This window comes from Anabrus simplex, chromosome 6 (genome assembly GCF_040414725.1).
Source record: "Anabrus simplex isolate iqAnaSimp1 chromosome 6, ASM4041472v1, whole genome shotgun sequence".
Classification (NCBI taxonomy): domain Eukaryota; kingdom Metazoa; phylum Arthropoda; class Insecta; order Orthoptera; family Tettigoniidae; genus Anabrus; species Anabrus simplex.
This window is the reverse complement of record NC_090270.1, coordinates 337,309,438-337,326,585: the sequence shown is the minus strand read 5'-3', so window position 1 is coordinate 337,326,585 and position 17,148 is coordinate 337,309,438. Positions and strand designations below refer to the sequence as shown.

At 37.9% G+C, this 17,148-nt stretch overlaps 1 protein-coding gene across 3 annotated transcripts in view; it reads left to right on the top strand.

Annotated features, from left to right (window-relative positions):
- Positions 1-17,148, top strand: part of LOC136875354 (mitochondrial dicarboxylate carrier) — a 173,034-nt gene that overhangs the window by 86,684 nt on the left and 69,202 nt on the right. For all 3 annotated transcript variants that reach the window (XM_067148889.2, XM_067148888.2, XM_067148891.2), the window contains exon 5: positions 7,523-7,727. In XM_067148889.2, the coding sequence (XP_067004990.1) occupies positions 7,523-7,727 (205 nt within the window). The remainder of the gene's footprint in view (positions 1-7,522; positions 7,728-17,148) is intronic.

Sequence of the window (17,148 nt, the reverse complement as noted above, 5' to 3'; positions counted from 1 at the left end):
ACTGTGCTGAACAAACACAACGCATCAGCACACTTGCTAAGGACTGGTAAAAACGAAGTGATGTACCAAAAGAAAAATAATGACAAATTGTAACCATTAATATACTGTATATGTACACATTGTGTTTAATTTCAATAAATTAAGTAATCATCTTCACATTATTTGTCTTGTCAGTATAGGCTGATGACCACACAGTATTTCACCTTAAGACAAGCATGACAAAAGCTACCACCATGCTTAGTTAATTACAAGATATTAGAATCATTCAATATTGACGGTTTTTCACTTTACAAAGGAAAAATTAAGTGTATCCTCCTAATTCAATACATCATATAAATCCATCATTAGATGGAGTTATCAAATTCAAACATGTTTTGACTCATTTGAGCCATCTTCAGTGAAACCAGAGAGAGGGGATTTAAAGTCATTTACATAATACAAGCTAAAAAATGTGCCAAAAGCATAATGAAGGAATAAAAGAAAAAATAATAGAGGGACACGATGGAATAAAAACAGCACAGTGTACAATATTTACATCATCACATGGAGCAATAAACAATTTGCTGCGACAAAATTCAGTGATAAAAGGTAAAAACAATAAAATCTAAAGAGTGTAGAAAAGAAATGAAAACAAATAATATAGATGGAAACTAACAATAAATGCACATAGCGAGGTTGCAGGCCTGGAGACAACGTGCAGGTGAAATGCAAGCTTGGTTTCTCAAACTTTTTCGCTCCCGCTCCCCTCCTAGCCATTCGATGTGATGGTGTTTCTACAAAGTCAGACTTTCGGCCTGAATTTTTTGACACAGGGATTTCATCCTGTGTTTGAATTGTTATAAAACTAAAAAATTTTTAGACTAAGAGGTCCGCAACCTCGCTGTGCGCACTTATTGTTCATTTCCATCTATATAATTAGTTTTCATTTCTTAGGTTAAAACAGTTTTTAGATTCAATTATGTTTTGTTCTTACCTTTTTTCACTGAATTTTCTGCAGCGAATTGTTTATTGCTCCATATGATGATTTAAATATTGTACATTGTGCTGTTTTTTATACTGTCATGTCTCTCTTTTGGTTTTACTTTTGTTCTTTCATTATGCTTTTTGGCACATTTTTAGCTTATATTACTTATATTACTTTAAACATCCCCCCCCCCCCTTTTTTTTCACTGAAGATGGCTCAAACGAGTTGAAACATGTTTGAATTTGATTACTCCATGTAATGATAGATTTATATGATGTATTGAATTAGGAGGATACACTTAATTTTTCTTTTGTAAAGTAAAATCATTGGTTAACACAATTGAACAACTTTTCCTTGTTATCGATGCTCGGCTTTGATATGGACTAAGCAACAAAAGTCTGAATTCATGAAGATGTCTTTTATCGTAGCCAGTACAGTAAAACCGTATAAGACATGAATGATCAGAAATTGTATTCTGTATAACTTTCATTGTGTACTATTTATCGATAGGATGACTAATAACATAGATTTTTTATAATTAATTTTTAGGCCTTCCCCTAAACTACCATGTCACTCATTGTGAATAAAGTTTTTTATAGTCTGATGTGTAGCACCTTATTGGCTGACTTTTAAAAAAAAAGATTTCCATTAAATTCTGTTCAGCAATTTTCACGTGATGCACAGACATACAGACAGGCGGATGTGACAGAAAATTAAAAATCCCAATTTCCTTCTTACTTTAGACACGACACACAATTTTTTTTTTTTTTATTCTAAACAGTGTACAGACAAAACTCTTATTTTATACACATACAGTAGATATGCATCAAGCAACAGCACCAAACAGTTGTACCTGGCCACGAACATACTACGTTGGCGTAGGAGGTGGAGAGGTGATAATCCCACGTGGCGGATAGGGGGTTCCTAACTGGCTTGCCAGCGCACTTGAGCGAAATAAAATAACTCTCGCGGACCAAACACACAACACCCTGTGGGTGAGGGATGCAGACAAAGAATACACCCACGATATTCCTTGACCTTTTTTTTTTTCACTCAATTAATCACTACTGATCTGCATTGAGGGCAGTCGCCCAGGTGGCAGATTCCCTATCTGTTGTTTTCCTAGCCTTTAATTAAATGATTGCAAAGAAATTGGAAATTTATTGAACATCTCCCTTGGTAAGTTATTCCAATCCCTAACTCCCCTTCCTATAAATGAATATTTGCCCCAATTTGTCCTCTTGAATTCCAGCTTTCTTCATATTGTGATCGTTCCTACTTTTAACTCTCTTGGAGCTAGGCGGTACTGCGAGCACCCGCCCTTTAAATTGCCAGAGCCAATCAGGTCAGCCTTTAAATATCCAGTCGGAAGTTGCCAGAGCCAATTACATCGGCCAGCTTAAAATTCTATGGTATGCATAATTTTCTGGCAACCTATAGTGACATGCATACTTTTGTGACAACCTATAGTAAAGGAGCTACAAGTTATTGTGTGCCTGACCTTGCTTTGGAATTTCTAAGAGGGTATTCTAGCTTTCACAAGAGTTGTTTCCTGTGTTTAGAAATACCGCTAACCGGTCAGTACGAGATAGCTCCTTGCAGTGAGTGGATTTGTGACAGCAAAATAGCAAGTGGTTCACATGATATATTTTCAGCAGGTATTGATGACGATAAATTAATGGAATATTTGGAACAATGCGAAGTGAACGTGGATGATTTATCGGATAGCGATAGTGAATTTAGTTCAGAGAGTAGTGATGAAATTATACCAGACACGCCCCCGGGATCACCACAGATAAAGAAGATGCATTTATTTGTTTCTAATGCCAGTAAAGCTACTATGAATACTGTGGTTGATGAAACTAGTGATGATGAAGATGATGATGATGATGATGTCTCTGGAGAACATTTTGTGAAAATTTCTCCCAATGAACCTGACAACGTTCCTCAGCCTCCTATTTCATTCATGGAACTTCCTAGACCTAAACGTGCCCCTCCACCTGATTCTCCGCCCATATTATATTTCAATTTATTTTTCACTTTTTTCCTGCTAAACCTTATAGTCACAGAGACCAATCGCTACGCTGACAAACTCCTTACTTGTAATGAACTGTCACCCAATCCTGCTCTCGATGTTGAAGACGCACTACAATTGATGAAATAAGGGTGTTCATTGCTGCCATCGTGAGTATGGGACTGATAAGAAAGCCTACCAATGTTTCGTACTGGAGTACTGTAGACCATTTCATTATCCCTTGGTTTGGTGAAATGTTCTCAAGGAATAGGTTTCAGCTTCTTTTGAAATTTTTTCATTTAGTTGACAACAGTAAGCTTTTTCCTCCTGGCTATCCAAACTATGATCCCTGTGCTCGATTCCAGTCTCTTGTAGATCATGCTAATAGGCTATTTAGACATTATTATACTCCTCACCAGCAACTATCCATAGACGAAAGTTTAGTTGGAACTAAGTGCCATACACAACTACTCCAATATATGCCGAATAAGCACCATCACAAGTGGGGGATAAAATTTTGGATGTTGTGTGACTCAGTAAGTATTGTGTTGGTTTTTATACCTACTGAGGAGCAAGATCCACTGAAGACAGAAACGAAATCAGAATTAATGGACTGGCCTACACTGTAGTGATGAAACTTCTGTCTCTAGGAAATTATTTCATGAAAGGTTGTCACATTTACGCAGATAATTATTTTACGTCAATCCCCCTTGAAAAACATTTACATTTAGTTGGAACATGTATTACCGGCACTATACGAAGAAACAGGAAGGGACTACCAGATGCTGTAAAAAAGCCATATAAATTAGTTTGTAATAAATATTTCAGACAGGGGCCAATTTTACTAGTGGGATCCAAACAGAAAAAGTCTCAGAAAAATCAGGTGGTGGTTATAAGTACACGCAGAGCTGCAATAGAAACAGAATGCCTGCAACTGCTAGAATCATTAATCAACCCAAGAGGAAACCTAATGTGATCTTAGACTATAATTGATATACGGGAGGCATTGATACAAATGACATGATGGTGTATTTTTATTTAGATGAACGTAGAACTTTGAAATTCTGGAAAAAAGTTGCATTCAGTATAATTTTGAGAATGGTCTTAAATGCTTATTTGATGTATTTAGAAAACTGTAACGGAAAGAAAGTGACTAGACTCCAGTTCTACTCCAGTATAATTGAATCTCTGAGTGCTGAATGGTTTGAGAATAGACAAAAAATTATCATGAATATGTGACATTAAACTTTTGTCAGGTAAATTAGAAAGACGGTGCATTGTATTTAGCTCTCCGCAACAGAGGAAGAGGCCGCGAACTGTATGAAGTGCGATAAAGGCCTGCATACTAAATGTGCAGCTCTTCATAAGTGCCCTAAATAAACAAAATATATTTTAAAGTTGTATTTGAACAAAACGCACAGATTTTTTATAATGTTGCATAATGCTTTTTATTGTTCCTATTAGTGTTAGTGATAATTGATTAGTGTTAGTGTAAATGCACAAATCGAGCTGCTTTTCTTTGGATTTTTTCCAATTCTAGAATTAAGTAATCGTAGTGAGGGTCCCATACGCTGGAACCATACTCTAGTTGGGGTCTTACCAGAGACTTATAAGCCCTCTCCTTTACATCTTTACTACAACCCCCAAATACCCTCATAACCATGTGCAGAGATATGTACCCTTTTTTTACAATCATATTTATGTGATTACTCCAATGAAGATCTTTCCTTATATTAACACCTAGGTACTTACAATGATACCCAAAAGGAACTTTCACCCCATCAATGAAGTAATTAAAATTGAGAGGACTTTTCCTATTTGTGAAACTCACAACCTGACTTTTAAACGCGTTTATCATCATACCATTGCCTACTGTCCATGTCACAACATTTTCGAGGTCATTTTGCAGTTGCTCACAATCTTGTAACTTACTTATTATTCTGTACAGAATAACATCATCTGCAGACAGCCTTATCTCTGATTCCACTTCTTTACACATATCATTGATATATACAAAAGAAAACAGAAAGGTCCAATAATACTGCCTTGTGGAATTCCCCTCTTTATTATTACAGGGACAGATAAAGCTTCAGTCACTCTTTTTTCTAGTTCAATTGCACTCATTTTTTCCAATAGTCTCCCATGATCTACCCTATCATATGCCTTAGATAGGTCAATCACGATACCATCCATTTGACCTCCCGAATCCAGGATATCTGCTATATCTTGCTGGAATCCTACAAGTTGCGCTTCAGTGGAATAACCTTTCCTAAACCCAAACTGCCTTCTATCAAACCAGTTATTAATTTCATAAACATGTCTAATATAATCAGAAAGAATGCTTTCCCAAAGCTTACATGCAATACATGTCAAACTGACTGGCCTGTATTTTTCAGCTTTATGTCTATCACCCTTTAGTTTATAGATAGGGGCTACTATAGCAACTGTTCAATCATTTGGTATAACTCCTTCCTGCAAACAATAATCAAATAAGTGCTTCAGATATGGTACTATATCCCAACCCATTGTTTTTAGTATATCTCCAGAAATCTTATCAATTTCAGCCTCTTTTCTAGTTTTCAATTTTTGTATCTTACTGTAAATGTCATTGTTATCATAGGTAAATTTTAATATTTCTTTAGTATTAGTCACCTCCTCTATCTGGACATTATCCTTGTACCCAACAATCTTTACATACTGCTGACTGAATACTTCTGTCTTTTGAAGATCCTTGCATACACACTCCCCTTGTTCATTAATGATTCCTGGAACGTACTTCCTGGAACCTGTTTCTGCCTTAATGTGCCTATATATACTCTTCAATTTTTCACTAAAATTTGTGTGACTGCCCATTATGCTTGCCATCATATTATCCTTAGCTGACTTCTTTTCTAGATTCAATTTCCTAGTAAGATCCTTCAATTTCTCCTTACTTCCACAGCCATTTCTAACTCTATCCTGCACCTCCTTCCTAGTCTCTTTACTTCTCTGTTACAGTATAGTGGATCTTTACCATTCCTTGCCACCCTTAAAGGTACAAACCTATTTTCACATTCCTCAACAATTTCTTTAAACCCATCCCAGAGTCTGTTAACATTTTTATTTACTGTTTTTCCACCGATCATAGTTTCTTTTTTAAAAACTCCCTCATGCCTGTTTGATCAGCCATATTTTTAACTACGATCGTCATAAAGGCGTAAGAGGTGACTAAAAGGGGTAACCATGAGATGATCGAATTAGAACCATGAGACTACTTGTAATTAGTACCATCATGCAGGGAACACCTTGGGTTGCCTTTTCTTGCGATTAGTACCACTATGTTAGGTATTAAATAGTTTTGTGATTAGTAGCAAGAGAGTGTGAACCAGGATGGGATTTACAGTACCCGTGATTAGCACTACTACATGCAGAAGACCATGGGCTTACGTTGCCTGTAATTAGTACCATTATGTGAGAAACACCACGGGTCTGGGCTTTCCCTGTGATTAGTACCACTATAGGAGCAACACTGTGGGTCTGCATTGCCTAGGATTAGTACCCGCTATGTGAGGAACACCCTGGGATAGTATGAGTCCCTGTGATTAGGACACCTATGTGAGGAACATCATAGGTTTGCGTTGCCTGTAAGTGGCATTGCAATGTGAGAAACACCATAGTTTTGCATTACATGCGCGTATTACATTACCTGTGAGTAGTACTATAATGTGTGGTATACCGCGGGTCTACACTAGTGATAAGTACCATTATGAGGGGCTGTTGACCTGGATTTTGAACCCCTTTAGACGACAAGCATCATTGATTCAGGATTGTGCTTTAGAAGCAGTCTCTTGCTCAGTAATATGATCAGTTGGTTAGTTTTACAATAGTTTCTGGGAACGTGGGGCGTTGCGGGTCTGATCCACTGATTGTTTTAAATTCATATTCACCCATTCATTCTTCGTCATCATGTTTTGAATTCTGGTCAGTGAATGATTTAGGACTTTTAAATTGTCATTACATTTCGTCTCATTTCATACCATTAGGGACCGATGACCTAGATGTTAGGCTTCTTTAAACAAGAAGCATCATCATCATCAGTTGTACCTAGAACGAGGTTGCCATGACTGCACCTTATCGACTGTAATATCTACCTCTTTCAACGCAGACATCCTCGGCTTAACTACCGTACTACACTCTAGCCAAACCAGTACATGTCATTGCAATATCTGTGGGAAAACATAACATAAATTGTCCAGTTTCCACTTACACTCAACCCCAACACACGAAGTTTGATGAATGTTTTATTATTAAAGCTCTCTCCTGCATCCCCTATCTTTTCTGCCCTGCGTCAGTGTCTCTACCTTTCAACAACGGACCCTACTATTGTTTCTCTAACCACCACCAATGGCTTAAGCTTCTCATGTTCATTATTCATGTTCACTATATGGTTAGTTAAATTTTATCATTGGGAGATGACTTCGATTTTTAATTGGTGGGAGTGGAAGCTTTTTGTGCATTGTGCAGTGAGTAGCATTTCCTGTTATAATTTATCTCTCATCTTCCAGTTATAAACATGCCTTTGATGGCATAGCACGCATTTACAAAGAAGAAGGAGCCCGTGGTTTGTTTGCTGGAGCCACTGCTGCAACTACCCGATCAGTATTTATGACAGTTGGACAGTTGTGCTTTTATGATCAAATCAAGTCTTATCTTCTGGAATGGAAATTCAAAGATGCCTTTGGAACACATTTTCTTGCTAGTCTTCTTGCTGTAAGTATATTAGAATTCTGAGATATATGTAGCGAATACCTGTTTTAACACTCCTCAACAATTGCCTTAACCTGGCAGTGGTCACAGGGGAGCGTTTGTCTCACTTTTGGATATTCTTGTATGCATTTACGCAGCACATTCTCTCCCTCTCAGATATTCCTAGTATGAACAGTTGTAGTCTAGTATTTGAAATGTTTGGGCTAGTGAAATTTTTGCGCACGTCTGCAGATAAGTGAGAGTTTCTCTCACCTGCGACCACGAATGTGAACTTTTTTTTTTTTTGCTACCATTTGTACACATACACATACAGTATTTAAAAAAAATTAAGTTAGATATGGAGAATAGATAAGAAGAACAGGTAGTGTGGTAAGAACTTAGTGATGGTTTTTATGGATATTGAGAAGGCCTGCAACAGTGTGCCTAGGGAGATAATCTGGGTTATAGGTGTACCAAACTTCCTGACTGATAAAGTAAAGATGCTCTATCAAAAATGCTTTAACTGTGTCCAGGTAGGGGATGGAAGATCAGATTGGTTTGACACCAGAAGAGGAGTCCAACAGGGAAGTGCCTTGTCACCACTCCTGTTCATCATTGTCATGAATTAGATCATTGACCGGAAGAAGTGGCGAGCGCTTGTTACCACACTTGGGGAAATTGGAGCTGGAAAATGATGATGATGATGATGATGATGAAGAAGTCATGAGTTGGTTGGATGAAGTGGAGGAAGAATTATGAACCAGAGGAAATGATATACTGGATGTTGGTAGTGCTTATGACAGCACTAGTGAAGGCGAAGTGGATAATATTGAACTTAGTGATGACAATAGTGCTTCAGATGTATCTGACGATGAAATGGAAGACAACGAACTAGATTGTGTCGGTGCCCAGTATGTAGGAAAAGAAGGACAAACAACCTTGAACATCCATTGTCGATAATCTGTTACGAAAACAAAACACAGGAACCTCGTTTGACATCTGACTGGAGTAAACAGTGATGCAAAACATGTTGCCTCCCCCCTTGAAGTGTGGACATAGGTTGTTGTTTTTTCTTTGGAGACTGTACAAGAAATTATGGACTGTACAAACAAACAAATATCTAAATTGTGTGACTGGGTGAGTTGGCTGTGTGGTTAGGGGCGCGCAGCTCTGAGCTTGCATCCGGGAGATGGGTTCGAACCTCACTGTCGGCAGCCCTGAAGATGGTTTTCCATGGTTTCCCATTTTCACACCAGGCAAATGTTAGGGCTGTACCTTAATGCACTGTCACTTCCTTCCCACTCCTAGGCCTTTCCTATCTCATCGTTGCCATAAGACCTGTCTGTGTCAGTGCGACGTAAAACAAATTGTAAAAAAAATAGTGTTAAAATTATGGACGAGAAAGAGACGCTCGAAACACCAAATATGAAGGTATAACTGCTTTATTTGGTCTGTTCTATCTTTCAGGTGTTTTGAAAAGTTCTTGTGCAAATGCAGAAAATCTTTGTGCTGACAAGGTACAGCTCCAGAACGTTTCCATCTCGTAATGTCACTGAGACGTTTACGCCTCCTTATCCAAGTTCTTCTCTTTGATGGCATCGCCACCAGGAAGCAAAGAAAGGAGGTGGGTAAAATGGCCCCTATTCGCAAAGTGTTTGTGGATTTTTTAATGAAATGCCAGGCATTCTACAGCCTTCACAAGTTTGTTACAGTTGACGAAATGTTGGCGTCCTTCAGGGGAAGGTGCCAGTTTTGTCAGTTCATGCCCAACAAGCCCGCCAAGTATGGCATTAAAATATTTTCTCTGGCCGATGTTTGCATTTACTACACAAACAAGATGGAAGTTTACTTTTGAAGATAATCTGATGGACCTTTCTCAGTAGTGAACACCACAGCAGAAGTTGTGAAATGACTTGCAGAACCCATTGGAAATGCTGGACAGACCATTATTTTACATTGATTCCTTGTGCCTTACACGTGCTAAAAGATTAGAAACTAAGTTTAAGGGGAACAGTTAAGAAAATTAAGGCATTAATTCCACCAGTATTCCTCTTCACAAAAAGACAAGTACATTCAACCATGTTTGCTCATGGCAAGGATATGCAACTTGTATCCTATATTCTTAAGAAGAGGAAGGTTTTCTTAATGCTATCTACCATTTATCAAGATGAGAACATCGATGAGACAACAGGTGACTTGAGCAAACCAGAAGTCGTACCATTTTACAACATGACAAAAGGAGGTGTTGATGTTGTCAGTGGCTTGAAAAGCCTGTATACTGTTGCCAGAAAAAACTAAAAGATGGCCATTGAGAATCTTCTAAACTCTGTTAGATATTGCCGGGTTGAATAGTTGCATCATACTGAGATTCAACACTGACAATAGAGTGCCAAGAAAGAAGTACCTGAAAATGTTAGCATCCAAGCTTTGGCCAGGAAGGTTTCCAGACATGTTTTACTGGCAGGAGAATAGACCTCGCAGTGAGTCCCCATCCGCCGTGCTGTCAACGTACCTTATAACCTTAGCATGCAATCGTCTTGAGCGCAGTGCACAACTCGAAACAGCCATGTGAGGGGTCTTCTCCTCCAGCACTGCAGCTCCCCACTACTGATACTTGAGGCTTCACCACTTGCCAGACGAACTGCAAATCGTTTAGAATTAAAAAGTAAAATGTGAACAAAAAATAGTTCAACTCATACCGACTAGGTACTTTTATTTTGTTAATGTCAATTAAATGGTCAAAACTTGTGGTCGTGACCCTGACGCAGCCCTATTCAATTTTTTTAGCAATTTCATAAAAATCTCTGCATGATACTGATAAACGAGTAGGTTGGTCTTCCGAGCAGAACTCCTCTTCATCTGCGAGTCCGTAGGTTACTGTACAGCCCATTACGGGAGGTACACAGTTTGCTGCAAAGATGGCAGATAGTCCTAGGTGGAGCAGTCATTGTTCTTCTGTTTCACTCTTTTTCTTTCCTTTGTTGCCTCTTATCATTCACTATTCGCCTACGGTTTTCTTTAAAAGGTAGTGTGCTGCGATGAACTAATGATCTTCAGGATGAACGTTGATGGTTAAGGTCTCCAATTCGCTAACATCAGTGTGGCGCATCTTTATGTTAGCCTTAATTACATCCTTAAATCACTTCCTCTGACTTCCCAAACAATGTTTACCCTCTGTTAACTCAGAGTAGAGCACTTGCTTGGGAATGTGATCATCAGACACGCGTATTACATCATAGCTGACACCTTAAAACCATGGCTTCTATACTGGTGGTCTGTGCCTCTTCCAGTACACTGACATTTGTGCATCTGTCTTGCCAGGTTATGTGCAGAATTCTCCAGAAACATTGCTGGTGGTATTGTTCCAGCTTTTTAATATGTCTACTGTAGCATGTCCAGGATTTAGATCCATATAGTAAGCTGGGAACTACAACTGAATTGTGTATGAGGGTCAAGATAAATATACAGATGTGAACAGCTCAAGGGCCCATCCATGATAGCAAACACTCGTAATTGAGTAGGTTTGTCTTCCAGGCAGGATGGCTCTTCATCTATGCGTTCGGAGGTGACTATACAGTCCAATGCGGGAGTTACACAATTTGCCACAGTGATGACAGGTAGTCCCAGGTGGAGCAGTCATGTTATTTCTATGTCACCTCAGCACTTTTTTTTTCTTTCCTACGTTGCCTCTTGTCATTCGCTGTATGTCGGCGGTTTTCTTCAAAAGACAGTGTGCCATAATGGACTAGTGATCTCCAGGATGAATGGTCAAGGGCTAAGTTCTCCCTGTTATCAACATCAATGTTACATCTCTTCAAGTTCAAGGGCCCATCAGCATTCCTCTGAATGTACTGCGACCTATATTTATTGTACTATCTACTTTGGAATTAGCACCAGTCCATAATTTCTGTGTTCTTAGTAATGAAATTATTTCCTAAGAAAACACATACTGTACTTCTCACATCTGGCCCTTTCTCATGAGCATGAAGTGACTACAAATACCTCTGGCAAATGTCCACTATTACATGTCATCCTCTAGACTTGCCACCCAAAAATCGCCAAAAATATATTAGGCATGAACGCGTGCGGCCAGTACCCAGTATTCGGGAGATAGTAGGTTCGAACCCCACGAGATGGAGCCCCCTCCGGGTGGAGGCAACCCTCCAGCTAGAACTGTAGTGCAACTAGCACCCATTTTTTCTTCTACGAATTTTCAATGCCCAGCACATCATCTTCTTCGTTTCCTGTTTCTGGTCTTCTGGGTCAGGTTGTGAATCAAGGACATCCACAGTTTTCTCTCTCTCCACCACTTCGTCTCTCTAATACTTCAACTTTTTTGCTTCTTTACGTCGCACCGACACAGATATGTCTTATGTCGACGATGGGACAGGAAAGGCCTAGGAAGTGGAAGAAAGCGGCCGTGGCCTTAATTAAGGTACAGTCCCGGCATTTGCCTGGTGTGAAAATGGGAAACCACGGAAAACCATCTTTAGGGCTGCCAACAGTGGGGCTCAAACCCACTATCTCCCGATTACTGGAAACTGGCCGCACTTAAGCGACTGCAGCTATCGAGCTTGGTCTCTTCAACTTTTACTCCCTATACTCTCCTTCACCATATCCATCCACCTCTTTCTGGGCCTTCCCTTTTGTCTTCCTCCTATTACTTCTTAAATACTCACTATGGAACTCTATCCTCTTCCATTCTCACCATTTCAACTTATTGGTCTCTATCTTGTTTTGCAATTTAGGGAATCCAATTCTTTCTGTGATTTCTATGTTTCTGATTTTATCCCTTCGTGTCTTCCCAGTTTATCAGTTCCACCTTTTTTGTAACCCATCCGGGGATTACATAGCATTAAAGGTTTGGACATAATAATAATGAATGTTACAAAGAAAAATAATGATTTTTAGACCAGATCAGATAACCTTGAACACATGCGCATGATTAATGCAGAAAACATCAGAATGTAACTATCAGTTTAGGCAACATGACGACTGAAGGAACGGAGGTGGGAAGCAGTTGGGACCCTACCCAGGCGGTGAGAAGGTATTGGCATTACTGGTGAACCGAAATTAATGGCGATTCAATTTACATATTACAATTTACTGAAATAATAATAAATAACATTACAATCAGAACCATCAATGATGCAAGTTTAACACAGCAAATTGAGAGAGATGCATACAAGCTTTACAACAGTGAGTTTATAAAACATACTCAAAACTTAGGAATAGTTTAGCCCAATATATTAGAGAAAAGTAACACATGTTCACAAATCACGCCTACATGTTAAGACAATGACAGAAGGAAAAGGTGAAAACAATTAACATCTTAGCTCAGAGCCCATTCAAGAAGCAACCTTTCCTAAAACACTTCAGAATCAGGAGCTCATCCCGAACGAGAATATGTTAAGAGGAAACTGTACTATGAGAGGCAGACCCGGGGGAAAATTAAAATTTATGCACCATACAATTACAACCAGAGAAAAGGGAAATGAAATTTTACATATAAAACACAATTTACAAAACCAAAAGGAAAAGGGAAGTGCCTCTAAAACAAAATGAATATGACTAGCCGCACAGGCTGTCATGTGAAATTAAATTTGCCGAATGGGAGAAATCCCGGACAACTCCGGAGGTAAAAGAAAAGTAAATTAAAAACTACATTTGAAAGTTAAAGATCTGAAACAGGGAGATAGTGCTTACCTTGGAGGGCCGGGGACCCATCAGATGGGGGAGACTACTTCTCCCTATGCTGACCAGAGCCGGAAGTGGTGAAATCGTGAAACAACTAATGAGCGCACCCTGCATTTCTTACATTCGCCAATAGTAAAGCTTTTTATTATGGCCAATGAGGGCCCAGAGAAAACTCACAACGCTTCCAGAATATTCCTTTCTAATCCAACAGGAAATCGCTAGAGTCATCTTACCCGCTCATACGCATGCGGCTACACCCTGCCACAGAAGTTTTTACCTTACATTCAGATGCTCATAATACAATTATCTATATAATAACATTTTTCACAATAACCAAATAAATTTGGAGAAGTAGCAGAGTAACTAAATACACTTTAAAACACCCATAAAAAAACAAATTCTCTTTTAAATATTACACACAATCAGTGTTTCAAAGTCCAACAATTAAACATATGAACATACAAAAATAACATACGGTAATTTTCCCACAGTCCAATTTTTCAAACTTGTGAAAATTTAGATTTTATAATTCCACCTTTACAATACTGTAATTGTCTTTGTTACAAAGACTAGATTAAATTACACTCATGAAACATGTTTCGCCCTCTTATAGGACATCTTCAGTCACAAATACAAATACATAACATTAAAATAAGTGAATGCAAAGTCTTTGTATCCTGTGACGCGGCGTGATAGCGTCTTGTCAATCTTCAATGTTAAAATGGTGCAGTGTGAACATGATATGAAGCATGAAGTCCAATTAAAATCATATGTTAAAACTGTTGTTCAAAACAACGAATTGTCAATTATAAAACACCGTAAGTGGCTATGCAAATAAAATTATGTGCATATTATACATAAAACAGTGTTGTGGTGATGCCACATTATAATAGATTTCTTGATTAGGAGGTGGAGTTATACTGATGCTAGTTGAACCTGATTGTGTGTTGACAACAGGGGCCTAAAAAAGAAAAAGAAAATATGAATGAACTGAAGAATAAAATGCCGTTAAAATGTGAACTAAGTGCCCATCCAGTCACTCACCTCCTTGCCCGTCCTACATCGACCACTCCACCTCAAGTGTTAAGGCTAACTGAGTGACGCCCTCGAAGGTCGTTGAGGACTGATTGTGAGGGGAGGTTGAGAGGAGTTTGTCGTAAGGGGAGAGGCGTGAGGTGACGTATTACTCACGCGCCTTCGTGAAAAGAATCTATTGATTAACCCCTCGAAAAGTATCTTGATATCCTCCGATATCTCATTAAGATTATAAATCGGGTTGCATTTTTGATCAATATTTATAAAGATGTTTTCTAAAATGTTCAATAGATTTCCTTTCTTACATAAATGGAGAATTTGAAGGTCTTGTTGTATGCCCATGAATGAAGGATTGGTATCGTCCATATGAGAACCGAATGCTGAGAATCTGCCGTACTTTGACGCATTAACATGTTCATTATACCTTATGTTAAAATTGCGGCCTGTCTGTCCAATATAACTGGCAGGACACTGCTGGCACTTTAATTTGTAAACACCTGATTTCTGAAATTTACTATTGCTGTTATTGATAGTGTGCTGATTGAAGAAAAGATGAGTGTTGTTATTGGCTGTTTTAAAAGAAACTTTCATATTAAGTTTCTTGAAAACATTCGTGATTTCATATATTTTACTGTGACTATAAGTAAAAAGGGCGTAACTATCTTCTTTCTTTTTGGTATCCTTGGTTAATGTAGAAAATGATTTTTTTCTCAGTTTTGCTAATAATTTTATCTACAAATTGCCTGTTGAACCTGTTTCTTTTTGCCATAAAATAAATAGTATCCAATTCATTTTTACGATCTGCTTCTGACATGGGTATATTGTAAGCTCTATAAATCATACTGTAAAAGGAGGCCCTGTTATGTGCTGCTGGGTGTACGGAATTTTGTTTAATTACGTTTGCCATTTGAGTAGGTTTCCTAAATATTTTAAACCTAAGTTTATTAGAGTCATTAATAATTGTAATGTCAAGAAAGTTTAATGCTTTATTATTTTCACTTTCGAGAGAAAATTTAATCTGTGAATCCATATTGTTTAATTGTTCTAATACCTCCTGTCCATTAGTAATGCTATGGTCAATTATTGTAAACGTATCATCTACGTATCTGAACCAGCTTATTATTCCTTTAATGTTGTTAATTTTGCTATTTTCAAGAAAATCCATATAAATTTCCGCCATAATTCCCGAAGCTGGGCCCCCATAGGAAGACCTTCCTGTTTATATATTTGACCATTGAAAGTAAAGTAATTATTAGCGATGTCCTATAAGAGGACGAAACATGTTTCACGAGTGTAATTTAATGTAGTCTTTGTAATAAAGACAATTACAGTATTGTAAAGGTGGAATTATAAAATCTAAATTTTCACAAGTTGATACTTTGACAATACGGGCTCTAATATGAAATTTATAACGTGCAATTTTTCAAAGTCAGATAAATGTTTTACAATCATAACATTTTTCAATACAAAGTTTTGCAATGTGTTTACATTACAAGTTAATTTAATTTGGTAATAGTTTTGACTTAAGGTTAAGGTCATCATCAGCCATAACACAAATTATACAATATCTCAAATAGTCCTAAAAACAATGTACAATACAATGACATTAAAATGAACATGTGAGAGTTAAAATAGCCATTTTTGAGTGCTGTAGTGTACCATTCCAAAGTTGAAACTGAAGATTAAGGGTGGTCACAATGATAATTAAACAATTAAATTGTGCACACAATACATTAAAATAAGGCAATTGGATGCCACTAAGGAATGTTTCTAGTTAATTGATCTTGATGCTGGAGAAGATTCTTAAAATGTTTTGCATTCCATTACAAAGTTCTAATAGTCAGATGACGTTGTAGCAGTGACATTTAAGATTAAGTTGTGCACATAATACAATTAATGTTAAAACGAGGTACATTAATGCCGTTAAAAAAATTCCAGTTGATGTTCTTAACGCTGAGGGCAATTCTTGCGCATGAAGGTCAAATTACTTCTAAGAAGCAGGTGGTAATGATTCACAGTTTAATGCATAATGAGAAGTTTGACCTAATAAATAATAAAAGCCAAAATTAGTACGAGGACTGCTGAAGAAAAAGGGGCCGATCAAATGGCATAAGCAATATGTAATATGTGTGACTCACCTTGCACTGCAATGTGTAGAATGTAGCTAGTTATGCATGACTGATACAGAGGGAGGGTGTGTATGAGGATTGTCAGGAAGACTGGAAGGGAAGTGCGGGGTAGGAAGAACGGAGAAGGGAGGAGCTGTTTTAAGGCGGGGCCGAGCGATGCGGGAATAGGGGTAGTTGCCACAGGAAGGTACCATGAATGGAATGAAAATCAAATTCTGATTTGTTGACTTAACATTTCTAACAATAATAATAATAATAAGGTCAAATAAAATATTGGGTTTCTCCAAAATGTCATTAAGGTTGTAGTTTGAATTGAAATACTGATGTAAATGTATAAAGCAGTTTTCTGTTACATTAAGGAGGGATCCTTTATTTAACATCTTAAGGATTTCCATATCTTGTTCTGTGTCAGTAAAACTATGATTACAATCATGCATACAGTATGTTGTCCAACTGCTGAGAATTTGTTATATTTTAGGGCATTCACGTGTTCTGAATATCTTATGTTGAAACTCCTCCCAGTCTGTCCAACGTAAGAAACATTACAACTATTACATTTGATCCTGTATACTCCTGATTTTGAG